The sequence below is a fragment of the Siniperca chuatsi genome, linkage group LG8, assembly GCF_020085105.1.
Source record: "Siniperca chuatsi isolate FFG_IHB_CAS linkage group LG8, ASM2008510v1, whole genome shotgun sequence".
Lineage (NCBI taxonomy): Eukaryota > Metazoa > Chordata > Actinopteri > Centrarchiformes > Sinipercidae > Siniperca > Siniperca chuatsi.
This window is the reverse complement of record NC_058049.1, coordinates 17,676,379-17,704,029: the sequence shown is the minus strand read 5'-3', so window position 1 is coordinate 17,704,029 and position 27,651 is coordinate 17,676,379. Positions and strand designations below refer to the sequence as shown.

Genomic DNA, 27,651 nt, shown 5'->3' with positions numbered 1-27,651 from the left:
CCCCATCTCTTCGACCCGTCTGTTTTTAGTCATTTTCTTAGCTGTGCTGGCTTTCTCTCTTGTCGGTTCTGCGTAAGCTCTCAACTCACCCACACTGAAACCAACATTTTTCACTTGAATCCCTTTGCTGTTCTGTGCCAGTTGAGGGTAACAGAGCATTCATTCCTTCACGTGGATAACCAAAAATTACCTTCAAAGCCTCTTTCTCTCTCTTCCATCCTATAACCACAGCTTTAAGCTGCCACTGCATGTGAACTAAGCTCTGGGAAGCAGAAAGTTCATTTTGAGAAATACAAACTGCCTCGGGCGAGGAGCACAACTATTGTTTGGTGAGGCCGGCAAACTGCCCATGAACTCGCCGCAGTGCCATATCTGTTTCAGGGGTGCACAGCGACACAGTCGTGGTAGGAGGGTGGGAGAACGGGGGCGTGTTGGAGAACTTTGTGGCCGCTGTCTTACACAAAACAGATGAGGCCAGGAGTAGAGTTGCTATTCTGGGAGCTTTTAGGTAAGCCACAGCTCACTGGCAAACCCGGAAGAATGAGAATATGGGTTCACTGCAATTTACTGCATAGACCCTTTCCTCCTTAATACATGTGTATAAATGCACATTCACACACAGCATACTCACACTCACAGACACACAATTTGCAATTGGTCACACCCTGCGGTTGAACCATACCAGTTCAACACAATTGGGGTAACGGCAGCCCCTGATGACTGAGGTGTTTTAAATGAATGCATTCTTTGTGGTGTAACCTTAGTTAGAGGGTGAGGAAAAGGGGGGGAAGGATGGAGGAGAATAACAGCAACTAAGTGGAGTGCATGGGTGTGTATGGGTGCATTGTTTTGTGTAGTGGGTGTACATTTGGCACTGAGACGCATGAGGAGCAGCTCTTACCGGCTCTCCAGCAGGGCCACGTGGCCCATCTTTGCCTGTGTTCCCAGGGGGGCCTCGGGGACCAGGAGGACCTGGGGGACCGGGAGGACCAGCGGGTCCAGCCTGGCCTTGGTCACCCTGATGAAAAAGCAAGCCATGGAAAAGCAAAACATTATTTTTTAGACTTGGATTGCCTATAGTCTATATTTGCATGAATCAGTGTAAGTGAAAGCACTGGCAGAAACCCCTACCATCTTGCAATAGGTGGAAAAAAATCTTGCAGGTTGTCTGCATTTCTTAAACCAATCAGAATTGTCAGAATTGGGCCTAAACTTCTTTGGTCAAGGGCATGTGACAAATTCACTTTCAGATATAGCAAATGTTCCTGAAGCCTGCAGCAATAGATTTTTTGGCCTCTTGGGGCAGCAGAAACAAGCAGAAACAAGCTGCAAGCACAACACTGATATCACTTTTTTAAGTTTTTAGGCTTTTAAGCTTTTAAGGCGAACTTGTTAGCAAACAAGGGAGAAACATTAGCATTCATTTGGAGTTATGTTCGTGTCCACTCAAGTCCAATATTCACTCTCCTATTAGCTCTGTTTTTGGTCTTCAATAACTCCTGAGGGAAATATCTGCTCTTTAGCTCCTAATTCTCCACCAGCTAGTTGCTAACTTTGTCTATCTGCCGTTTTGTGCTGGGCGTACATCGGCGTACAACTGAAACAGGGTAAACAATGGCATGAGAGTCAATCAAAACAGTAAAGTTGTGGGCGCTGGAAAACCAAAACAATGAGCTAAAAGACGAGCTGAGGAGAACTGCAGAGTCAGTTCATAAGCCTAACTATGAGCGACTTCTTTCACATACAAGTAGCCACCTGATTTATTGTCAATATAAAAATATTGATTGTAGCCGCTTTAAATTTCTTTAACACAATCCACAGAACGAACCATGTAGGCCTTTCTGCATAATTCAAAATCCTAATTAAACTTTTCCTCCATTAGCATGTAGCTTGTTAGCTTAATTAGCTAGTTGTCCCTACTCATCCAATAGATGGAGACTTAAAAAGTGACAACACAGGGAGACTGGAGGGGAGAGTTTAGTTGGCCAATAGCAGCAGTCCTCATCCAGTTAGTCAGATGTGAAACACACCCTCATGCTGACAAATGCACTCTCTCACATGAGTAATTGTTAATTGAGAACAACATCATCTGTTGAACAGGTGTTTCGTTTCTGTTAATGCTTCACAAAACAGAAACAGAACTGTTACCACCTATTAAAGATCCTTTCATCACTGGATTTACATCTAATTGGGGACATGTTTCTTTCTGATGACTTCCACCCTCATGTTTACGCCAAACAGAAACCATTAACGCCCTAAAAGTCTTGCTCACCACTGAAAGGGATGTAGACTGTCTCTATAGTCACATGGTGACACTTCCTCTGCACCCTCTCATCTCTACAGACATGTGGTGCATTATGGTTTGCTTTGTTGCGGCAAGCAACATGGTACAGCAAGCCCTTTCATGGAAATGATATTACCAAGACCTTCAAACAGAAGACTAAAACCTGATTTCCTTGCACTGATAATTATTATGTCTCTATTAAGCTCAGACTTAAACTAAACTGTCACTAATAAAGTATTGGTATTCTCCTTGTAATGAGAAGCACACATTTCTTGAGCCATTCTGAAATGTGTGTGGTTCAACTTTCGAGATGTTTTCCTATTTTTTTTGGATGCTTCAGAACTTTTATACAAACAATTTCACCTAATCAGTCATTCAACAAGCCAGCACACACAGGAAAATTATGAAAAAAATATCAAACATGAAATCAATTCAGTGCAACATGAGAAGAAAGTGAGAAAAAAGGAAGATGCATGACTGATCAGAACATCAATAAGAACGGTTGGTTAAAGTGTTAAAAGTGCACACATGCCTTAGATTTGTCTACCTTCAGAAAGCGTCTCTGAAAGCTGCTGGACTGCTCTCCAGAGAGAAAGCTATGGTCATATCGGGGGAAGACCATCTGAGATGCATGAGGTGCAGCAGGGACAAAACGTAGAAAGACAGCAGAAAAGGAAAGAGGTGAAAGAGAAAAAGAGAGAAGAGAGGACATGGAGCATGTTGAATGACAAAAGAGGGGGAGAAGAGAAAGAGATAAATGAGTGAAAGAAATCTGTAGTTAACTGAGAGAATTCAGATCTTGCAGAGTCCAACAATGAGGGAAATAACTGCTGTGGGAAAAACAGAGATGAGAGCTCAGCAGCCTCTGCAGCTGTCAGCCAAAAGAGATAGCTCAAGAAGAGTGTTTTGCTCCTCTATCGGCAGGGATAGTGACAGATCAGCAGCCTGACAGAGAACAGTGACTGCTGGGATGACTAAGGAACAGTTCACTTGGAGGGACAAACCTTGACGGCGAGAATCTGATTACTGTGCAGACCTGCATGTGTGCTGTAGTTAGGAGGACCCTGAAGAGAGGAAGTGATAAGGGAAAGGTGAGCAACTTACAGTAGCTCAGGATTTAAGTAGCCTCATTTGTCAAGATACACATTTACAAATTCTGCAGATTTAATGTAAAGAACAAAATTACATCATCTGCAAATAGTGAGATATACGTTCCTTTAAAACTGAGAAATCCTGCTATATCACAACTAAGACCCAGTAACTGTCCCCTTTGCCCTTTCAGAAACTTTATCCTGGGTCTCTCACTCAAACATGTATTTAATTGTGTGTGTGTGTGTGTGTTCCATTTAATATCTTCCCATCCTTCTCTTTGCGACCAAACCAAACAGAGGTGGCTTGGCTCTTTCCAGCCGACAGACGGCAACTGTGATCATTGTCTGTCAAGCTGAAAGGAGCAGAGTTTGTCTGCCGCCAGAGAGCTCGGAGCACTGCGCTGCTTCTCTGGGTGAGTTCCCTCCAAAAACACATGGGAGGGAGGGAAGGATGGAGAGAAGATCTGGAGAGGAGGGAGGAAGAACAGCAGAGGGATAGTAGGTAGAGAAAGAAGGAGAGATGCTAGCCTGCTCATGAGGTTTTCGTTAACAGGCTGCGGTGAGTGTTGGATAGCTGAGGTTTTTCCGACACCGCAGACCCCTCCTTCTTCTCTCTTTGCCTATACACTCCTCTCTCCTCACTGTCACATTCACTCATTCACACCGTTCCCACCATGAAGACCAAATACACATAAGAGTTTCACAGTGGGCTTCCCCTTTACCTCATTCTCATCAGACCTTAGGCTGATGCTAAGACAAACAGCCATTCAACCTCCGAGCCCTGTCTACCCATGGCCTTTTTGTAGCTGCTCTGGGGGAGGCAAGAGGAGGCTTTGGCTGGGGATGAAACTCCCATCGTGCCTTGTCTTTCAACACAGTCACAAGTCGAACCAAAACATGCAGCAACGATGTCCCCAGTATGGATTTGACAGTATGGATGCTGGGAAAAATGGCTACCAGCTTTATGCCTTTCAATAAAAGTTACTTTGGAGAAACATGACCTTCTGTCACATGTTTTTGGTGGTTCTATAACATCTGATTGTGTTTTAATACCCCTGTTATCCTGTGTTTGTAGTCTGTTCTGGGACCAGATTCAGCCTGACAAAGGCACTGAAACTGATGGATTGACAGGAAGTCACAGGTTGACAGAGATTCATGGCCACTTCCTGTTTTGTTCTCTCATCCTCTCATAGAGTTCAGAGGTGAATCAGCATACCATGTTGAGATCAGGGCAAGGTGATGACTAAGCTTATGTACTGATGATGTACTCCCACTGCACCAAATTTATCTGCTCAGCCTCAGTAAACCTTTGAGCTTTGATTCATAGCTGTCATATTTTAAACATTCAGAGACCAACAGTTTTTCATTTGCTAACCTATCTAGCCATATCTATGAAAATGTACCCCAGTGCCAAACCTCATTCACAACTACAGTAGTTTTAAGAGCTGCAGGGTTTGTTTTGAACCAAGCCTGTGTCTCTAAGCGATACTCTGAGGCTGCACACTCATCCAAGGACATCCAAGCTCCAGAAGCCGCGTCCAAGTGCAATATTTATTATTTGGAAGAACTACATAATGCAGAATGCCAAAACGATTTAATCCTTGCACAAACTATTACCTCAAAGTCTGAAGGGATAGGCTGGGAAATCAAATGGCGTACGCCTTGGTAGGAATCAGGAATTCCTGTAACGTTTCTGATCCGCATCATAAATATTGTTCCGCTGGGCAGCCCTGTCAAATTTACACTCCATTTGTGCTCTGCTATAAAACAATAGCCATTCAGTCTCCAATACTCTTACACACACTGTTATGCCAATATTGTCATGCTCCAACTCTTAGAATATTTATGACTACGCATCTATTTCTAATTATTATTCCAAACTTTGTCATTTGTTGGATACTTGCTAAAGAATGTTAATAATAAGAAAGACAAGCAGCAAGTGGTTACAAAAGGAGGTTAGGCCTTTTAAGAGGAACATTTGTAATTATTTATAAATATCATGTGTGTGAGGATTTTGAAAGTTTGTGGCTCAAAGTCAGAGTTATGGTCCTCATAAGACAGGCCATACGGAAATGGCTAACAGGTTTTGTCTGGTATAGATAGTTATAGTACCATTATGTGGACAGCAAATCAGTGAGGACAGGTAATTATTAATGAAGATAATTCACTAGTGTTTATGAAGAACTCCATAGAATATTAGCCCTTTGAAACAAATGGTTATGAAATAATAATGACCAGTTCTGTTGGGCTCTGTCAATTGAAATATTTATAAGGTTCTGCTGGCCACATGATTTATCTGAATTTGCTGAATGTATCTGAAAAATACATCTAAATATATCTGGTTTTGCACGGAGTCAACTGCAAATCCAGCATCAAACAAACAAACATTAGGGGAAAAAAGCATAATTTGAATAATTTGGACAGAGGCTGCATTTGTGGCATTTAAAAGGCATACAACTTTGATTATAGTGCTCCCATGTGATTAATTGAGGCCATATTTCATTTAGACTTTAATTTACATGTATAATGAGTTTACAGTGTTTGATATAGGGCTGCAACTGAATATTTTCTTTTTTGAATAATCTGATTGATTAATTCATCTTATTTTATTTAATTCAAATATTCACACTTCAACCAGTGAACTATTGTCACATTTCCTTAAAAAATAACATAAACAATTAATCAATTATCAACATTTCTGCAGATTAATTTTTTGTTGAATGACTAATTAATTAATCGACTAGTCATTTCAGTTCTACGTTATGTTTCTACAATTTATCATTTTCTGGGAAATGGAGAAAAGTTACAGACAAAAGCATGAAAATAACAGGCGTCTGGATATTTGGGTTTAAACCCCAAACAATGCATAGATTACCTCAGTAGAATATATATATATGCATATATATATATATATACACATATATATATATTTGCATGTGTAGAAGTGTGACCTTGACCTGATATTATATTCTAAACATAATGAAATCAGAAAAACATTCAGGATCCATGAAGTACATGACTTCTTCAAAGAGCCATTTACCATATAAAGCACAGGGGGCTTATTTTCAAACCATAGCGAATAAAATGGGAGATAATTACATAGATCTCATAGCGGGCGGAATGATATCACATTAAAGACAACACTGACAACATGGAGCAGATGCAGAGCGAGGTTACGCTGTAATATTAAAAAAACATAGTTTGGTCGAGACTAGATGGCAGCTTTGGTGTGCTGCCCCAACCTTTGGGTTTTGATGGTGAGGTTTAAGTATTTCCATCGTTCTTTAATATCATCATTTCTCATCTTTGGTTTTGGAGATGTGGGCAACTCAAACCTCATCATAGGAGCCGGACTATGTTGTTGGTGCAGTTGCTGGGGAAGCCGCACAGCATAAACACACTTTTCTTTTGGACTGTTAAAAGACTTGCCTCGAGTGTTGATGGTTATGTGGATAGAACAAAACTTGACAAAACTTGTGATCAGAAGTGTTTTCACATTTGTCTGTTTGCACATGCACTTTGTTCCCCCAGTGTGATAACAAGGAAATGATGAGTGGTTTTTCAGATGTTATAAAAACTCTGAAGAAAGACAATTCCTCTCTTCCTGGACTGGGTTTGAATCTCAGCTGCATATCCTCCCTGTGTTAGTGTAGGTGTCCTCCTGCAATCCTAAGACACTTTTATTTGTGCATGTATGGGTGCAGCTTTTGTTACCTTTGGACAGAGCCAGGTTAACTAACTGTGCTGCTGGCTATAGCATGTTTACTGTAGAGACATGAGAGTGGTATCAATCTACTCATCTAAATCTCTAAACTTTCCCTTAAAAGTAATGGCTTTTTGTCATTCAGACAAAGGTGTGTGTTATGCAAATGTTCGTTACAGCTTTAATTATGGTAGGACCTTTTGTGGGACCTGTTGTTTAACTTAGTTTCTGTCAATATAAAATGTAAAGGGAAACAGCAAAGATAGATTTTTTTATGAAGTTCTCAATTGATGCACAATTCTTTTTTCAAATTTCAAAGAAAATTCACTTCTTAAAATGACTGAATGGAAAGCGAAGTGTCTCTTGACCTTAAAGAGGAGTGAAGATTAAAAACTTGCAGAGACAGAGAAAGACAAAACAAGAGAAAGAGGACAAAAACTGGAAGGAAGATTTAGATGGAAGCTCATTTTTAAATAGCAAAGATCTGCTGGGGAACAAAACACAATTAAAGGAAAGGTTATTGCAGCCAGGTAGTGAAAAAAGCAGGAGCACTAGCTCCTAAAATGCACAAATAATAGTCAAAAACATCTCGTTTCACCTTCTCAGGCAAAGACAGAAAACATGACTTACCCTTGGCCCAACGTCTCCTTGGTCACCCTGGGAGAAAAACAGGAAAATAACAATTGTCAGCAGTTATTACCACTGTATATGCACACAGGACGAGGCATGCCAGAGAATAATGCTACTGTAGAGCAGCTGTGACAGACAGGCTTAAAAACTAAGACTTGTGTATGGGAAGGAAGCAAATCAAAGGTCATCTGTCCCCAAACCAGCTCAGGATGTCAACATTTACCGCATAAATCATTTGATAGGCCACAATTGGAATCATCTGACGGGACGCGATGGGCTAAGTAGAAGTGGGAACGCACGTGCTGGGGATTGTCGGTTCTCTGATGAGGATTTGGAGTTCATGTTCTCATCACGGAGCTACTAGCATGATTACATGAAGAGAGCCAATTTTCCAAAACCTCAGCATCATCCGTCATTTGCAGTCCCTGCTCATCAGACTGAATCGTGCTCTGACAGATGCTGTTTACTGCAGTTGATCTTGTGGTTGCGCTTATCTGGACAATTTTCGCTTGAGTGCAAAAACGTACACACACAAGTTACCCATCAGTGCGTACACAAATGATCACATGCATGAGCCTCCTCTGCCAACTCTTGCAGCTCTTACGGTCACTAACCTCTTAGGCTGGGCAGAGGTTCACAGAGCGGGAAAACATCTGGCTATCATCGAGCCCTGCGGAAGGCCTGTAAACCTGTTTAGTGCCTTGACGTGAGAATGTGCGGAGACACATGAGCTCCTACATAACTACATGTAATGTATGGCTCGTTTGATGGGCGCGTGATCGTGGGAGGGCGATGGAGAGAACACCTGTGAGGTTGTGTGTGCGTGTAAGTGTGTGTGTCTGCATGTGTGTCTTTCTAAAGCTGTCTGCCTGTAAATTAATGTGAGAAATACATCCATACAGTGCATTGACTTGTCTAGCAGGGTTGTTGAAATCCATATTGAAGCATACCTTTTCTCCCTTGGGTCCGGCTGGTCCCTGTAGGGAGGGAGCAGATAATCGGAGACAGTTGGTCCAGATAAATCACTTATCATTCGAGTAACATACATCATAATACAATACATCTTCAACTCTAGCACGGAGCATTAAATCAAATGGTAAGGCAAGGCAGTAATACCACTTAATGCAGCCGTGCCATCGAGACTGCTCAATCACAAGTAATTTCTGTCCTCCACATATGTCACAATAAGAAGACCGTATGACATGAGCTTGCAGAGAGATTTCTCTTTGTGAGATAAAAACTGTTTGGGTGAGAGATAAAACTGAAAGGGCAGCATGTTCCTTTGTTCCTCCACCAGTCTTTCTCTCAGAGGGGAACTCTTAAGATGCTTTAGTCGTGGAATGCTAGAAACACTAACTAAAAACACAGGGTCTGAAAAACAGGCCTATGCACTCATGTATAGTATGTGAGGCACGGACACACAGTCCCACTGTGACGTTGTCTTATGAACACCAGGCCCGCAGATCTAATCCCTGCCAGTCGGGCTGTCCTGTGTCCTCGTCCATCTCTCTGTATTCCTGTCTCAGTGGCACAAGGACCCCCCTTGTGGCGGCACCACAAACCGCAGACTGGCTAACAGGCCCGACAGAGAGACTGACAGAGAGGACTACATGGAGACCTGCCACTAACTGTCTCTGATCTCAGCCACTGTCTCTCTAAAAGTGACTACAGTGAGCACCTCTTACAGTCCAGTCACCCTTTATGTCAAACTTTTTCATATCTGTATTCTCTAAACTGTCTATTCTTTCCACTCATCCCACAATATTTCACACACTGGTTCCCTCATTCTCCTGTCTCTAAATCTGCCATGCGATCTGCCTTGAAGCCTCCCTCTCTAATTTGTTCCCCCTTTCCTCATGTCTTCTTTGTCTGGCAGACATTTTGTCTGGACTGGAGCTCTAATTGTGTTCAGGAGTACGGAGCTGAAGGGGGGGGGGGACTGGTGCAGAGGACAAGCAGTTTGTTAATGTGACTGGCCACATGATGACAGGGAACAGCAGCTTATCTCCAGCACTGCCCTCCCCTCTGTTCGGGGAAAGGAGAGATGGAGGAGGAAGAAAGTTTAATTCAAGTGACACACCTGCTGCTACTCCTAGATGTATAATTATCATTGGGTATTTTTTGATGGCTTTTAGTTTTCTATTTTATTTCATTTTCAGTTCAGCCTCTTTAATCTCCTTGTTCCCCTGGCTGGATAGTCAGTACAAACATTGTTCAAACAAAGCTAACTGCATTTCAAATTACAGTCGGGATTCCGAAGTTTCTACAGAGACCAAAAATGTCGAGAATGTTAGGTACAATTTTGGAACATATGTATAAAATGATGCAGTAAACATAAATATTTCCATTTGATTCAGTGATGCAGCCATAAAAACCAGCTATGAGTCTTGTGTTTGGATATCTTCAATGAAAAGCTGGAACAAGGTGATAGACGATTATAAATGTGATAGTGTCAGACAGTAGGAATAAGATGATTTTCTCTTTCAACCTTAAAGTAGTATTAGTTAGACTACTGAGTAAGTTTGGAGGTTTTCCTTTTCAATTTTTATATTTCTTACAAATGTTTAGTTGTAGTTTTTGATTTATTTTAGTTTTAATTATAGCTGTAGTATTTTTGGCAGGGATTATATTTTTTAAAATGTGAAGTAATAAAAGTTCAGAAAATGTTGTCTATGCTTGCAATCGTAAATTGTGATACTATTTTTGTCATTTGTTTAATATGAATATTTTTCCTCCTCAAACAAAAACGACACAACTTGTATTATTTATGTAATTTTGGAAGAAGAACAGTTTTTGTTAAGATTGAAGGTTCATTATTGACTTTAGAAAAAAATCTTAGCACAAGGTCCAATTACTGGAAGTTTTCCAGAGCTTTTTAACTAAACTGTGTCAATCCACTAATGAAGAACACAAGATGTGTCTGAAAGCTTCAATTTCATTGTCAAAAAGTTTTTGTTCGTGTTTTGTTTTTTTATCACAAACCTTTACAGCTGTGCTTATCTTAGTTTTTTTAGTGTATGGTAATGTCCTTGAATGTCCTTTTCAGCATTCCTTTAAACTTGATTTATTCCTGTATGCTAACCTTGTGTCTCTCCTGGCCATCATTTATCAACAAATCAATCTTATTATTCTACCACTTTTATCCTTTGTTCTCCTGTTTTCATCTCCTGCAACATCTCTTGAGTATTTATATGACTCTGGTCATGAGGTCTGTGTCACACCTGTCAGGGTTTTACGGCAGACTCTCTGTGATGGGAGAGTCCTCTTAAAGGACAGACCCAGCTTGAAGTCTCCTTTTGCAGGAAACAACAGCTTAATGGTGTTTGGAGAGGAGCTAGTCAAACAGCTCTCATTATGCTGTGAGGGGTTTACAAAGTGACCAGAGAGAAGGGCTGAAGGGGAGGGGGCTAGAGGGTACTATAATGACTTTTTAAAGAGCCAATGTAGAAGGTTATAAACTCTATTCTCTCTCTCACTTTCCCACTGGTGTGTAACCCATTTGCTCTGCTTCGCCCGTTTCCACGCTACTTCTGGGTGTGTCTGGGAGTGCAGCGACGTTTCAGGGAAAGGGTGATAGATGGGACTCGGGTGAAGTGCAAAGGGGATTTCTGCACCCGGTTCAGTTGAGCCATGACTCCCCCGTGGCTGTGAGCCCTGGGATGACTTAAGAGGTGGAACAAGAAACAAGATGGCTACCGTGGACTTTTCACTCACTTGCGACATTCCCTTAGGAACAGTAAAAATGATTGATGAAGTTTAGGAAACCATCACCTGTTTTACAGGCCAAATACCCACCTGGATTCACAGTTAGAAAATCTTCAGTGTAAGTGATATGTGTTATTATAAAACCAAAACAAGACAACAGGTGTGTGCTGGTGTACCTGGCTTCCCTTGGGACCTGGTAAACCCTGAGGGGAGAAAATTAAACAGTGAAAATTAAACTATTATCAGTCACTTAAAGCATGTTTTATACATTTGCTTATGGGAATACTTACTGGTCTTCCATCCAAGCCAAGTGGACCCTGTTGGACAGATAAAGAACAATTATGAAAAGACAAAAGTACAATGTTATGGGAGCCATGTAGACGCAGAACCATTAAAGTGGTCATATTATGCTCATTTTCAGGTTCATAATTATATTTTGGGGTTGTACCAGAATAGGTTTACATGGTTTAATTTTCAAAAAACACCATATTTTTGCTCATATTGCACATTGCTGCAGCACCTCTTTTCACCCTGTGTCTTGAACAAAACCTGTGTGTTAGCTATTGAGTGAGGCATCTCACTTCTATTCAGTCTTTGTTGGGAGTAGTGTGATCCAAAACAAAGCTTCAGCCGCTAACTATGTCTTCGGTTCAGCCATACATGTTCCAACAACCCGAACCAGCTTCACAACCGAAACTGGAGCAAGACGTTTCAGAGTGGTAAGTTATTAATTTGTAACTAATTTATCTTTCATAGGTGATGTTTTAACTGTGCACTGTCTCTACATCACAGTAACAACTTTATTGACTGCCTGGAGGGTATCTAACGTTATTTTAATTTCATATTTAAGTGTACTTGTAGAAACTGCTCAATTCGTGCATTATAACACGTGTTACATAGTGACGTAGATACGTTACGGAAGTTAAGGCTCGACTACAATTGAGCTGTTTTCAGGCATTTCAGGAGCAGTGTTTTATGTGGGAGAGGGTAACACCCATTGGGGTGGACTTTGGGCTTATTCACTTTGCAAACCTATTACATGCACAAAAAAGGAAAATAGCCAAAAAGCATAATATGACCACTTTAAAGAAATAGTTTGCCATTTTGGGAAATCTGCTTATTCACTTTCTTGCCAAGAGATAGCTGAGGAGATTGATACCACTCTCATGTGCAGTATGGGCATTAAACACAGAGTTAGAGTCACAAAACGGTTAGCTTAGCTAATCACTGTGACTGGCAAAGAAATAGTCTGACACATAGCCCCCATAAAACCACACCTTGACATTTTTACACTTCAGTTTTTGTACAGATTAAACAAACAAGATATAATGTGTTAATTAGTAAACTTTAGAGGTGCTGACAGATTATTTTTACCTTCAGACAGAGCTAGGCTAGCTGTTCCCCCTGTTTCCAGTCTTTATGCTAGCTAAGCTTCTCCTCTCTCTAACTTCATATTTAGTGTACAGACATGAGAGTGGTATCCATCTTCTCTCTCAGCAACTCTCAGCAAGAAAGTGTATTTCCAAAAATGTAAAACTATTCCTTTAATGACTGGCTTCAAAAACATCTAGGCCTACTATAAGTCTGCCGAAGAGATATTTGTTTTAAATCCCCAGACAAAACTATCTTCCCTCTCCAAAATATCATAAACCGGCTGTTATTTATTAGTATTTTATAATGTTTGAGTCTTGTCTCCATATCTCTCAGGAAACAATGTAAATGATCTTAGCTTAGGAAAAACAACTAAGTGGATTTGGTAAGACAATCAGAAATCAGAAATCAGAAATACTTTATTGATCCCTGAAGGGAAACTCTTTGTTACAGCAACTCGCCTTTACGTCAGTGCACACAGGAAAAAGTACTAGCAAAAAATATAATACAATACACTATAATATAGGTCAGAAAATAAATTAAGTACCAGGTGGGTATAAGTATAAAATAAAATAAGTGTGAAGTACCAAGTGGGTTTTCCGGTTGATGATGATAATACGGTATAATAATACAATGTAATAATATAAGTAATAATATAAGTAATAAGTAGTAGTGCGCATTAAGACAAACACATCAAGTGAGGACAGTAAAAAGTGTGCTTGTAAACGACAGAGAGAAACAGCTGCAACTGTTGGAAATGAGAAAGTAGGAAAAGAAAGAAAGTGTTTTTTTGCTTTTTATACAAATGTTCTATATATATCCTGCCCCATTTAACTGTGTGTGTGTGTGTGTGTGTGTGTGTGTGTGTTTGTGCGTACATGGACTCGGATATTAAGATGTTTCCAGGTGGTTGTGGTTTATAATTATGCTAAGATTTAGAGTGTGGTGTCCAACATGATAGACTGTGGGTGGATTTGGTCCAGCTGCATTCCTCTTCCACAGAACCCCACATCTACCCTGTCTCTGTGTGTCTGTGGTGATGAGATAATCCAACAGGCAGTTAAGTACGTTTAAAGTCCCTATCCAACCTCACCCAAGTGCTGAAACAGCAGTTGGAGTTGTCCACTTTGTTTACCTCAATAAAAACAGTCGAGCAGTCATTGAACCTCCTCTGCAAAGCAACACTCACTTCAAAGGCACAAACCTTTAGATCCCTACTTAAACATAAAAGAACAGCTCTTGGATCAAACTTTCCAAAAACACTTAAATGTGATGTATGTGGTAAAGGCTAATGTTGAAGCTTCCTCCTTAACAACCATACTCGATGTTAAGCTAACAGTTTTTACAGGGTCCCCTGGGCCCTTCACAGTCCTGGTGGCTCTGCAGACTGGAAACCATCATTAACAATCGTCATCTCTGGCCTTGGATGGCTTACATAAGTTGGGCTTTTCTCTTCATCTCCCTGCTTTACCAGCCCCATGGGTGCTATCCGGCCTGAAGTCCTGCAGTGAAAACCTACCACAGTATCATCACTGCCTGCTTTGATGGATGGACAGTAGGCACATAAGGACGGAGGGAAGAGGTGAAGCAGGATGGAGGGAATGATACTGCTCTCATTAATAATTCATGTGATCCTTTGCTGCCCCTCTTTAGTCTTGTAATGGGACAGCATGGCTTTAAACTCTCTTCAAAAACTTAAGTGGTTAGCCTGTAAAAAGTATGGTGAAAAGCCTTTGAGGCTCCTGATGTCTTTTGATTAAGGGCCCCTTGTGAAAGCAGCAGTAGGTGGCTGAGACTGGGGTGGAACAAATGACTGGGACCAATCAGACGGCAATAATTTCACCATGACTGTCTAATGTTGAGAGGAGTGTGAAGAGTAAGGATGTAATACTCTGTATTTTCCTTCACTGGATGCTACATACAGTCCAGGACAGCTTGTAGTTTCACCACTCTATTAAATGCAGCACGCTGTGTTTATCATGTCAATAATGCAAGTGTGAAAATTTGAATCAGCCTACAAAGGTTGCAGTGAGTTTTTCCTGAGTATCTGTGTCCATATCTCTAGATCTATGCATTGGAATATATGTGTATCTGTCTGTGTGTGTGTGTGTGTGTGTGTGTGTGTGTGTGTATGAAGTGATATCTCTGCATCTGGCAGCGTTTATCAGGGCCCCCGCTCCTTCAAGACTCGTCAGGATGAGTAGAAGAGGTGTACATGGTGAGGTCATCGGCTGCTGCAAAATCTGAACCGGAGCAAAAACAGACTGATTTATTGCTGCTAACAAGCCACACAGCGGCCTGTGAACTGTAGGTACCATTGCTGTGTGTGTCTCTTCCTTTGTGTGTGTGAGAGAGTGGGTTAATTCTCAACAATAAAACCCGTGTATCTAATATCTGGCAGCTGACAGTTTGCAGACACCAGCAGCATATAGTAGATACTGTAACCTGTATGACCTTTCTTACTTAACTGGTATCCAATATGGAAATAAACAAGACCTAGAATTGCCATAGCTACCTGGAGCAATAATTCAACCAACAATACAGCAGTCCAGGAAGCTCCTCTATGACTGATAAGAGAAACTTTAAAATATATGAGCCTTACTTAAATCAGTAACAGCGGTCAGAAGGAACTTTTAATGGAAACCAAGGGCAAAATGGGCCAGTAGGGTTTATATGAATAAGAGTAAGAGTCAGCGACACGGGAGCAGGGGAAATTGGATTTTGATGTGTGGCCCTTAATATATTCTGTGCTTTTCTTTGCGTATAGCTACATTGTTAAACTGTACCTCCAGTGTGGTACAACCTACAGTACGCATCAGTCTGTGAGGCGAAAAAAAAAGAAGCTGCAATTCAAATAAAAATAGAACAGGCTGAACGAAAAAAGCCACTACTAAAATCTCTCTCATACCGCAAATGGATCAGGCCACAGAATAAAAAGGAATTAAAATGAAGGAGTGCGGATAGAGGACCATAGAAGAAAAAAAAAACTGGGAGATTAATGTTGAGAAAAAGTGAGAAAATAGGCCAGAGATTACCACCAAAACCTCAAGTGAATGTGGGGGAAAATGAAATAATGCCTTTTTATGTGTGTGGTTCTTTGTGTGTATTTCTCGTCTACATCGCCATCTTGTCCTGCAGCGTCCCTCAGCAGATAAAAAAAAAGTTTCGACTCCGCATTCCCACCAATTAGAGGGTTTTTAAACACATTTCTGGAAAATAACTTGGCCTGCAGGAGGGCATGTGTCTATGTTTGTGTGTGTGTGTGTGTGTGTGTGCATGCTCATACATGCATATGTGTGTGTCTTAATCCCAATGAAACAAGGGCGAGGGGCGTCTTTACTGTCTTTATTGTACTCCCTATGGTGCAGACTGGTAATTATCCAGTAGGGTGTAATTGTTGAGGATGCGGCATGAAAACTTGGTGTCTGCACATCAGACCAGAAACACACATGACAATGTGTCGCACACATTAGGCTCAATGAGTTTAATTATGTGACGTCAAAATTAAGGAAGATGGGGAGAGTGAGAGAACCCTTTCCTTTCTTTTCTCCTGGTTCTACTTTCCTTACTTCTCTTGCATCCTTTGATATCTTTTCCTCTCTTGCAGTGATCCACCAACCCCTCCTCTCTAGTTACTTTCATGTTGCCACAGGGACAAAACTCCACTCTATGTCAGGGCTACATGAACATAATTTGTGATACATTTGTCTCTTTAAAAAAAATACTGGCTACATCCAGAACCAAAGAGCACAATAAAGCATACCAGAGTGCTGTGTGTTTGGGACAGAAAATTACTGACATGCTGTCGGGTGACTGTCTGGCTTCAATCTGCGCTCAGCGGCCTGGAAGGCTGAACAATGGAAGCTTTGGCTTGTTTCTGCTGAGTGAGGTCCGCCGCCTTTCACAGACTGGCACTTTCGTATAAACACGCTAGAGGCTGGGCATGCTAGTGACTGCACATATGAATGAGAATCAACTGGTGTGTGTGTGTGGGGGTGTGTTTACTTCTCTGCACTGTTCTGTCAGTCTGTCTGATTTTGATTGTTTGACAGTGGGGAGGCTCTTTTCTGAAACTCAAACCCCTCGCCTGTGATTTATGAGAGGAAGAAGTGACAGGGGTTATATGAGGAGAGAAAACATACATCAGCACGCACAAACACGCACACTCACACACACACACACACACACACACACACACACACACACACACACACACACACACACACACACACACACACACACACACTTGGTGTTATGAAGTGGACTGCTGTATGCATTAGTCTGATGAACCTAACAACTGCGAGACATGTGTATGCCACCTGAAAGAAGTGCAGCACATGCACGCTCACACACTGGCAAACATGCGCACGTGTGTGGACATAGCTTATATGACAATTGTTCAGTGGTGGAAGAAGGATCCAGATCTTTAACTTATGTAAAAATAGCAATATCACAGTGCAGAAATACTTTGTTATAAGTAAAATTCATGCATTAAAAATTTCACTCAAGTAAAAGTACAAAAGTACTCATTATGCAGAATGGCCCATTTCAGAATAATGTATACTTTATTATTGTTTTTTCATTATTGATGCATTAGTGTGTAAGAATCACCTTAATGTTGCAGCTGGTAAAAGTGGGGCTTATTTTAATTACTTTATATGCTGCTAGGTAGCTTGTGATTTCCCCGGGGATCAATAAAGTCTTATCTTTACTTATGTAAATACATCATAATTTATTTGTAGATTATATTTTGTATTATTAATCTGAATCTGCAAAGTAACTAAAGTTATCAAATAAATGTAGTGGAGAAAAAAGTATATTATAAATAGTAAATATTTGCCTCTGAATTGTATTGGAGTAGAAGTATGAAGTAGCAGAAAATGGAAATACTCAAAGTATGAATTAATGTACTTAGTTACTTTTGACCACTGAAATTGTTATGTTCGTACTGTTGAATGATGTTTTAATGTGGACAGCCACAGAATTAAGACCTGCCTGCTGAGGGTTAAAGGAGACATAATAAGGGTGAGAGAGGGCAAGAAAAAAAGAGCTGGAAAGCAATCTAGCTGTTTGTTTTAACAATGGAAAAATAAAGAAAGAAAATTTGTTGGCACAAGTCACTGGCTCAGCACAGTTAGCACCGCAGTGCTCTCCGGAAACTGACTTGACTCATTTGTGTTGATGTGCGCATGCCCTCTCCATATGAGCAGTCCATGTGAAGGAAGTTATTGGTGTGAAAACATATCGCACACTCACATACACACACACACAGACCTCTGACCACTTCCACAGCTCTGGCCTTTGTTACAGAGATCTACATGAACTATGGGTGGTTGGATGGACTTGACACACATCTGCACATATGGACACAGATACGCATTCGCTGCTACCCAACAGGAAGAATGGCCCTTTTTAAACTTCAGTGTTTGAAACTTGATCATCTGTGTTGCTGCTAAATGAAATAATGTGCTTTCCATGTTAATTGCCAGTATGATTAATCTGCTGTTGTTTCACTGTAACTTCATACACGCAGCGTCCTTAGTCATCATACCTGCACATATGCATCATAACAGGAAGCTGCCTCTTACACTTAGCTCCACTTGTAATATTGTTTCATCTATGTAATTATAGAGTTGTAAGGATTGATTTCATTATGCTAACTAGACTAGGAAGGATTACCCAGATTATGCAGCTTTAAAGTAATACATTACATCATTTAATTAAGCACATGTTTTAAAGTTAGAAACACTATAACGTGCCACAACTTTGGGATTTCTAATGAAGACAGTGACAAAGATGAATAGTCACAGGCAAACAAACGCAAATGTACACACCCTTCTCTGTGCGCTCGGCCCACCTGTGTGTAATTAGCAGCAGGCATTTCCCGTCAGGAGGGCTGTGCAGTGCCAGGCAGACTGGGAATATGACTGGGAGCGAGCCCCATGGGTAATGAACTTCCAAAATTCCCAGTGAGACAACATACACAACGACACAACCGACAAGACGCCGTGGAACACAACACCGGGCGACTGCTGTGGGTCGCCATGGCAACCAGACACAGGGGTCACATGATAGCAGGACAGAGTGTCTCACAGAGCATGTAACACGCTCACACACAGACCCTTACACATGGTAATGCTTCATGTGAACTGCACACCATGCAGACATCCAGTTCTGATGAATCCAGCTAGCTGCTCATACATCCTGAGCTCTTGAATGATGAGGGTGTATCTGTATTAGATGATGAGAATCTGACGATGGCTAAACCACAAATCAGCAACAGAGCCACAGGCTGTTTTATCTCAGCAGTTGCGGAGAAAGTCAGTATTCTGACCGGCCACAAGAGGCCGCTATATCTCCGGGTAACACAAGAACTGGCTCTGAGTCTTGTGGTATGCCTCACTGGTGGAAATCAGTGATCTGCTTTGCATTCAGTAGTTATGGATGTACACAGTTGTATTATTCAAACATTAGTAAAGCCCATTTAAAAGCTGGCCATGATTTGTGATGAATGTTTCACATTTTCATTGGTATGGTTTAAACTCATGTGGCTTATGTTTACTGATGATATCTTCACAAGATTTCCTCTTTATGTGTATTGCTCTTCATGTTTACTCATTTTCATACATGCAATAAATATGTTTTATGCCACTATAATCTACCTTGAGTCAGTAAATTCAGCATCTCATCTTACCGCCATGGGCAGTCTATGTCTGCTTGTGTTTAAATACAACTGTCTTTGTATTTGAGGCAGGATATATCATTGGTGAAGAGTAAATGTTGAAGGTCGCATAAAGAGGCAAGGAAACAGGCAGAGCTTAGAGTAAATATAATTTCTTCAAAAAGAGCAGAGAAGGAGAAAACAGAAAAAGGCCTAATAAAGCTGCGGGAAAAACAAATCCAGAGAAAATAGAGACGTGATTGGGTGAACTGAAGAGTGACGGGGTAAATAACAAATCAAATTTACCGGGTATCCATCCCGTCCAGCCTTGCCCTGGTGAGGTTAGAGATTAAAGCATGAAGCATTGAGACAGGTTAGAACAGAAACCAACAGCTGCACACAACACGCTGTATATATATGAACTTGTCACATGACCTGGTACACTTTCTAAAGGAGACAAGTATTAAATGATACACAGGATCATGGTTCAGTTTTTACTGGTTCGTACAAAGGCGTTAGTTTTTGAATGAACTAAATTACTCTATATGGAGTTTGAAGCTTGAATTAATGAATACTGAGTGAAGGCTTAATCATACAGTATGTTTACACCACAACTTTTGACTCCAGTTAAAAATGTTTTGGCCTATATCTGATCTCTCTGGCAACTGTTTACATCTGCTGTCAAAAGTGAGCCATATCTGATTTTTGTGTTTACACTAAAAGCAACCTGCATACAATAATTAGAAAGCAAAATGCCATTTACATTGTTTTGGGGTTATTTCAGCTTCCAGCTGATATACTTGATTCAGACAAATTGTACTGACAGATTGTTACTTTCTGCAGTAGTAGGTGACTCATTACCACACCTTGCCTTTGACTTTATGGGCTAGAGGCTGGACTTTGGGTGTGTTCAGGAAACAAAATTATACATCGTTTCATGCACACCTAGTGTAAATCAGCTGCACAGACAGTTTTCTCTCATAAAACCATTCCCTGGACTTTCAAAATGTCAGCCAGACACACTGATTTCCATCCCAATATTTCCGGAACAGCGTTATGGTGTCTTTCGGAGCATTTGCGCCTCTGCATATCCGATTTGTGCCACATGTGGTCAAATAATTTTAAATATAACAAACAAAAATAAAATCAGAAATGGGTCACTCTTCCCAGGCAGGTCACAACATTTAATTTTAAATGATACAGTTCCAAACCTGAAGGCAGCAGTCTCTAGTTAGTGCATGTCCTGGTGTTCATGTGTGTTTTATCTGCTGTGGTTGTGCGTGCGTGAGACTGTCAGTAGGAGTTATAGTCCTACAGAGGAGAATAACTCCCTGCTAATAAGTCACCACTCCCTAACCATCACCATGAAACACACACACACACACACACACACACACACACACACACACACACACACACACACACACACACACACACACACACACACACACACACACACACACACACGCACACACACTATAGGTGGTCCATTTATTGCTGTGCTCTGTGGATGCACATGTGTGAGTGAGTCTGTGACAGTTTGTGTGTCTGTGTGTTCATGTTTTACTGCTGTGGGAGAAAACCATAGTTTGTATAGTGAAGGACAATATATGTATTTGTGTGTGTGCATGTGAGTGTCTTTGCATGTTTAATGCCAAAGGAAAGTACTGTAACAGCTCTCAATAACTATATTTGTTGATTTCAATACTACCTGGATGAGATGAAATTGTACTTACAGGAGGTCCTGTAACAGAAAAAGAGAAATCGGGCATTAGAAAATAAATTCTATACACCTCCAATGACACATGAAGCGCAGCATGTGTGAGTTATGGTAACCTCTGGTTTGTACAGCAATCAATTCCTCGGAACAGTGGTGCGCAACAAAAAATCTGCACATGCAATGTGGTTTGTTAGATGATGACTGTAATTAACCACCTAAATATGGTACAGAACAAGCTCATTAGAGCTGCTGCCAATGGAGTTTGTGGTGAACCCGTTATGATAAACAGACTTCTGGATAATGGGTCATGTTTTGCATTAGGATATGAAGTCATGTCAAGACTTTGTTTCCTAAGAAGATATGGGTGTATGAGATGGAGGACAAACAGGCAGTGGAAAGGTCGGGGTGTGCTGGCAAACTGTGTGTCTCTTTAAAGTATAAAAAAAGATGTCTCTGAGATTTCTCCAGGGCAGTCTTTCAGATCTGATTGAAATGCTCTGATGTTGAACCTCAGCAGCAAAAAGTACATTCTGCTTTTCATACTTAGCCTAACCAAAAACAACAGTAATGATCAAAGGACTCCTCTCATTCTTAGTGGTCTTGGTCTTAATGGAATATTCTTATAAAAAACAATCTCTTAAAAGTCCAAGGCTGAGGGCACTAATAAACCACCCAAACCCCTACAAAGTGAACATATCATTTTGCCATTAAAATATTTAATATTTTATTTATTTTATATTGGTTTATATTTATCTGATCTAAATTTAAAACCAATCATGATGCTGATTTATGTGATTGTTAACACAATTACAGTCTATGGTGCAATTTGGAGCTATGCCACCCTGTAGTTCTGGTACAAGACAGCTCATCAGCATGGATGCAACAATAAACATCTACATAAACTAAAGATTGAAAACACACTCCTTCTGGGGAAAAGTAGGATATTTGTGGTGTTTTGTTACTATTTAAACACACACAAAGTCCTACTAACGTGACCAGAATCTATGAGAGCCTTGAAGTTTACTGTTTGTTTCAAGGGACAGAGTAGAAAAAGTTATGAAAAAATTAAAGTGGTTGGGGCGAGAAGGTGTAAGGGAAAGAAGAGGAGAGAGGTGTTGGGGTTTATGAGGCATGAAGACCAAGTCAATCAAATTTAGCTGTGTCTAGACGCCGGGACAAGGAGCTCCTGGGCCAGACAGTTAGGTAAACAATGCACACTGGCTAGAGAGCTACGCAGTAAGATCAGCTTTAACCATTGAACTTGAGACAGGTGGGTGTGAGTGCGGAGACTAATGAGAAAGAAAGAGACAGGGAATGAGAGAGAAAGATAGAAGTAAACTGAATAGAAAAGGAAATGAAATAGTGAGAGTCGATGCAGGAGACAAGGCGACAGATGCTTAACTACTCTGTCTGCCGTATTTCCTGTTACTCAGGTTTGTGTTTCTGTTTCTTCTCTCCACTTCACTCCATTTGTTTTTCTGAGAAAAGGGGGAAAACCTCTTCTTCGTCAGCGCAACAGCCTCTCCATGCCACCGACCCCCACACTATAACCCAGGCTGCAATGTGAGGACGCAAAAGTAAACAACAAGAGAGACAACCTAAACAGAACCACGCCGCCCTTTTCAGATACAGACCATCCTGCGACAAACAGTGAGCAGCCAACCAGTGTCCCATCTTAGGCAAAACCATAACGATGAGCCTTCCAGCAATAATAATCCTCCAAAAGACCAAGTGGCTGGAAATACATACCACCCTGATGAAAAACACAGTAATTTACTTGTCCTGGTAATTGCCTGATAGAATTGCAAAACTGAGAGGGATTAATGTAATCCATGTAGATTATGAGGAAATGGGGATTTAAAGGAAAACTCTGGTGATATTCTATATTTTTCTTATTGTCAACAAATCCCATCCAAAACCAGCCACCATTGTTGTCCAAAAACTATTAAAAATACATAGGTGAGCCACAATGTTGCACTGGGTAAATCCCACATATACTGTCATGCTGCTGTGAATAACCACAACCACTAATCAAACCCAGCAAATACAATTTTAACTCCTGTTTGAGTAATGTTTGCTAAAAACTACAGTCCTCAGCTGTTTTAGGAAATTACTGAGCCTTTTTGACAATGGAACTATATATATTTGTGACCTGTATTTAAAGATTTACGTCTTCAGTAGTAATGTAGCAATGGGCTTGGGACTGAGAGCCACAAACAGGCTGGGGAAGTTTGAGAGACTGACTGACATACTGTTGGTTTTTGTCTTTTCGTGGGCTTTGTTGACAATAAGAAATCTAAAAATACCTCCAGCCTCATCCTTCAACAGAAAAACAAAGGTACACAATAGAGATGGGATTGTGGAATTCAAAAATATAGGCACTTTGGCACTACAGCGTATGACACTTTAGATCTGCCTCAGCTCATCATTGAATATTCAAATAAAATCAAGTAAATAGACAAGCTAAAATAGCAGCTTGCAAAACTTAATTTCAAATATACTGCACTGTTTTGATTACTTCAGAAAGGATCTTGGTGTGCAAAGTAAAGCAATAAAAGTTACTGGTGAGCTTTCACTTAGTCAACATCTTTACAGGAGCAGGTCTCATCTACCAAATATCCACAACAATGAATCACAACCAGACCAGAAGTTTTCCCATCTGACACATATCCTGCAGAACAACTTCAGTCCTGCAGGTTTTGATAAAATCATGTCACAATTTGGTGGAGTCAACACTTAATAAAAAACATTTAAAATGAGGGTGATTCAGACTTGTAGAACATCCGCTCTATCTGTCATGACAACCTTTTGCATAACAAGAGTTATGTCTCTGCACTGTTTTGGTTCCTCGATGAGTGTTTTGTGGTCTGGATGGAAAGAAAAAGCAACACAATAATGGTGGGTAGTGATGTTGGCAAGGGAGAGTCTCATTAGGCCCGTACTACTGCACTACTACTACAGCTGCTACCGCTCAGTGAGAACGACTGACATCTGGGCAAAGTTAGTGCAACCACATGGCCAAGGTTAGCGCTATGTCGGTGCAAATAGCGAGGGACAGGGAGAAGGGCCAACTGCAGCACATCATCCACTGGCCTCATGGGTCGCTGCTTTTACCAGTCCTCAAACTTATCCAGTCACCCAGAAAAAGAGTTAGAGTGTGGGAGCAAGTGAGAGAGATAAGGAAAGAGTGTGTCTTCCAGGAAAAGAGAGAAAGGAGAAATAAACAAACAAAGCAGATCGTGGGCGTCACTTACCAGGTTCCCCTCGTCTTCCCATCCTTCCACGCTTTCCTGGAGGCCCTGTGAAAACACACAGACAAAACAGTAAATCCCCAAAATCAGCACTGCAGTGCAGATGAGTAGAGAACAACTGAGCATCACTTGCTGTTTCATTGCTGGTGGTCATGTGTTGTGCTTGGCATTAAGTTTGTGTGAGCTGGCACAGTACGAAAATGTCTTTGCGTAAGGACAGATTCAGATGCTAGAAACAAAAACAAAGTGAAAACAATTCAGAACCTAATGTACTGTGTGATTTTATTTCAGACTGAACAAACTGGACTTTCAGGCATGTTTAAGACCTCTCTCTGGCTGAATATTAGGTTAATCAGACTCATTCCTCACTGCCTGGGCTTCATCCAGCAAAACACCGTCTGACCCTGCAGTGATGCAGCTGGTACAACCGCCTTTTCCGGTAAAATGATTTCTGCTGTTGATGGAGAAGTCTGGTAAAGTTGTGAAAAATAGCAGGAGGGCTGCAGAGAAACCAGGAGATGATGTGGCCAGTGAGAGGGCTAACCTAGAGTCTCAGACTTCATGCTGATGCAAGACCATGAATCATTTACCGCCATTGATTTGCGTCAGATCTTAAATTTTCCCTTAACATACTGCTCTACCCTGCTGAGAAGAACATTTCAGATCCTTTATTTCCACGTCTTCTACATGGATCATCAGCTGGTGAGGATGTTGACATTTTGCCTGGGACTTCAAGCTTTAGCCTCAGTCTTTTAGCATTATATAATTTATGGAGTCACATATTTAAGACCATTTCACAGGGTTCTTGTTTCATAATGAGTCAGCCGGAGTTTCAGACAACGTGAAGCTAATGATAGCTAGCTACAGTTGTCATTTCAGCCGGCAAAATCGAAGGTCGCGAGCCAGAATTGAAAAGCTTACTTTTGTCAGCCTCTGTATGAAATTAAAGAACCACTGTTTCAAAAATTAGTATGAATTTCAAAAGGTTAATCTGCCACCATTATCACTGTAAACTGCATATGTCCCATGGCAAGAAAGCTTGACAGCTATAACAACAGTAACTAAACTGGTCAACCAGTAACCAAACCAGTTTGCTTCTCCGTGGCCTGAACCCCCCCTCCCCTGTAGGTAATATCTTACTTTCTTTCCATGTGCCCATCCTCCCACACTCAGTCCTGCTCTTGTAATGAAATAGGAACCATACTGTGTAGCCTACTGTTCCTGATGCTAAGTGGTTATGGCTGCAGACATGTTTTCCCTATTGTCCTTATTGGAGTTATTGTAGTGGCCTAATCACTTCCTGACTCTGCCAACCCTTTCAAAGAGAGCTCAATCATGCTCCTCCACCTCCTCCTCATGTCTACCTCACCCACTTTCATCCGTCTTTCCCGCCTTTATGCAACAGCAATACGCTATTAATTACTTTGGAATTGAAGAATTTAAGAAATACCAAAAAAAAAAAAAGAAGAGTTAACGGTTGCCTGTGCTCAAGATGAAGATTGGCCCAGTCTGCAGTAAACCACTTAACCAGAATTTTACCTGATTCTAGGCTACTGTTTGTTGTTCTTTATCTGATTCAGTTAGCCATTTGTAGCTGCCGCCAGACTTTCTTGGCAACGAGAAGAAACAATTTAAAATGTAACAATGGAGAATGAGTACAGCTGTGCACCTACTGACTCTCATTTAAAATTTATGTTTGAACAATTTTAATCATTTAACACCTCTACACCTTCAAACCTCAGACACAGATGCCAGCTAACACACACACTCTGCCAGCCGCAGCATTTATATTAATAGTCTCCATATTCCATAGTGGGCTCTACTTCCCCTTCTTCAGCCCCAACAGCAAAACAGCAACGTGGAGCTGTTCTGCTGGGAGCCGAGGCCTCTGCAGAGAGGGTCGGATCATTTCCCCCCGGGGCTGGACGGGAGGGAGATGGGGAGGACAAGCTGGAAGGGGGGAGAGAGAATGTGTAAGGGAGAGGCGGGATGGGGAGGAAAGACAGTAGGGGTTGAAAAATTAAATGGGAGGGATAGAGAGGAAGATATACTGCAGTTAAAAATGACAGGAGGGTCCAGGAGGAAAGATGGCAGAGACAAATGGAGTCAGTAGGGATGTAATGATGGCTTCCCAATCCTTTAAAAATCCTTGTACAACATGATCATTGGCCATTCAAAGTGCCTCCTCAAGAGGGTATATGCATTATAAGATATGGGTCACCAGGGGCCATGCCTGCTCTACTTTTATTTGAGACATAAAGGGCAGCCGTCGGCATGATGACAGGTCAGTCGCCAAACGCTGGAGGAGCGGGCGTCAGAGTGACTGAAACGTGGGAGTGTGATTGGTGCTGAGCGTCAGAGTTGACGGGGAATGGAGGTGGGCGCTGACAAGCTGATGTAGGACTGGATTGAATGGAGGAATTAATGGGAAAAACAGCAACACTGGAGAGCAGAGTGAATGTGTGTGTGTGTACATGTAAGCGTGGAAGTAGTTCAGATTCCTTTTTCAGGAGAGAGCAGTGAACACATCCCCACTGAGAAACACATGTAAACATGACCTGACTTAGGAGTCAGCCCTCACTTCCTGTGTCACGGTGGCATACCGGGGTCAGAAAATATCACACAAGCACACCAAAATAGAATCAGTGTGTACATTAGAGAGAGAAAGAGGATCATAATTTATGAGTGTACCAACACAGTCATGGGCTGTTTCATAAATTGACTTATCTTTCCTTTCCCTTTTTTCCTTTCTAGAGTTCAAAGGTTATCAACATCAAAAGAAGGTTACACAACTAAATTTTTCAGGGTGATCGGTTGGTTTATACAATGTAAAGCAGATGGGAGGATGCCAAAGGAGATGACAGAGGGGATTGAGGAAAGAAAAAAAAAGGTTAACAGAGTAAAAAAAAAAAGAGTACAGTGTAGAGATGGGAGGACAAGTGCTGAACAAGGAGTTCGTCCTTCACTGTTACAGGTGTTGAAAAACCCCCAAAGAAAGAAAGATGGGACAGCTAGGAAAGAAAACTAGCATCCTGTGCATCGATCTCTCTGGAGGGGCACACAAACAGTCCTGGACACATGCAGGCTCGATCACCATCAGCTGATATGAATATGAATATGAGCATGTAAAGAGTTCCCTGGGAACAGCATGACAATGCACACATACTGTACACACGCACAAACACAATGAACTGTATTTGAACTGTGAATAGCTGTGTAGATGTTTGTCTGAAGC

At 41.2% G+C, this 27,651-nt stretch overlaps 1 protein-coding gene across 11 annotated transcripts in view; it reads right to left on the bottom strand.

Annotated features, from left to right (window-relative positions):
- Positions 1-27,651, bottom strand: part of col23a1a (collagen type XXIII alpha 1 chain a) — a 133,530-nt gene that overhangs the window by 11,820 nt on the left and 94,059 nt on the right. For 7 of the 11 annotated variants that reach the window (XM_044205465.1, XM_044205467.1, XM_044205472.1 and 4 more), the window contains exons 3-11: positions 24,420-24,464; positions 21,182-21,189; positions 19,752-19,778; positions 11,704-11,730; positions 11,590-11,616; positions 8,659-8,685; positions 7,709-7,735; positions 2,832-2,906; positions 902-1,018 (exon numbers count right to left, since the gene is read on the bottom strand). In XM_044205465.1, the coding sequence (XP_044061400.1) occupies positions 902-1,018; positions 2,832-2,906; positions 7,709-7,735; positions 8,659-8,685; positions 11,590-11,616; positions 11,704-11,730; positions 19,752-19,778; positions 21,182-21,189; positions 24,420-24,464 (380 nt within the window). Of the gene's footprint in view, positions 1-901; positions 1,019-2,831; positions 2,907-3,288; positions 3,349-7,708; positions 7,736-8,658; positions 8,686-11,589; positions 11,617-11,703; positions 11,731-19,751; positions 19,779-21,181; positions 21,190-24,419; positions 24,465-27,651 lie in introns of all 11 variants that reach the window. The other 4 variants (XM_044205468.1, XM_044205470.1, XM_044205473.1 and 1 more) reach the window with 4 other exon arrangements.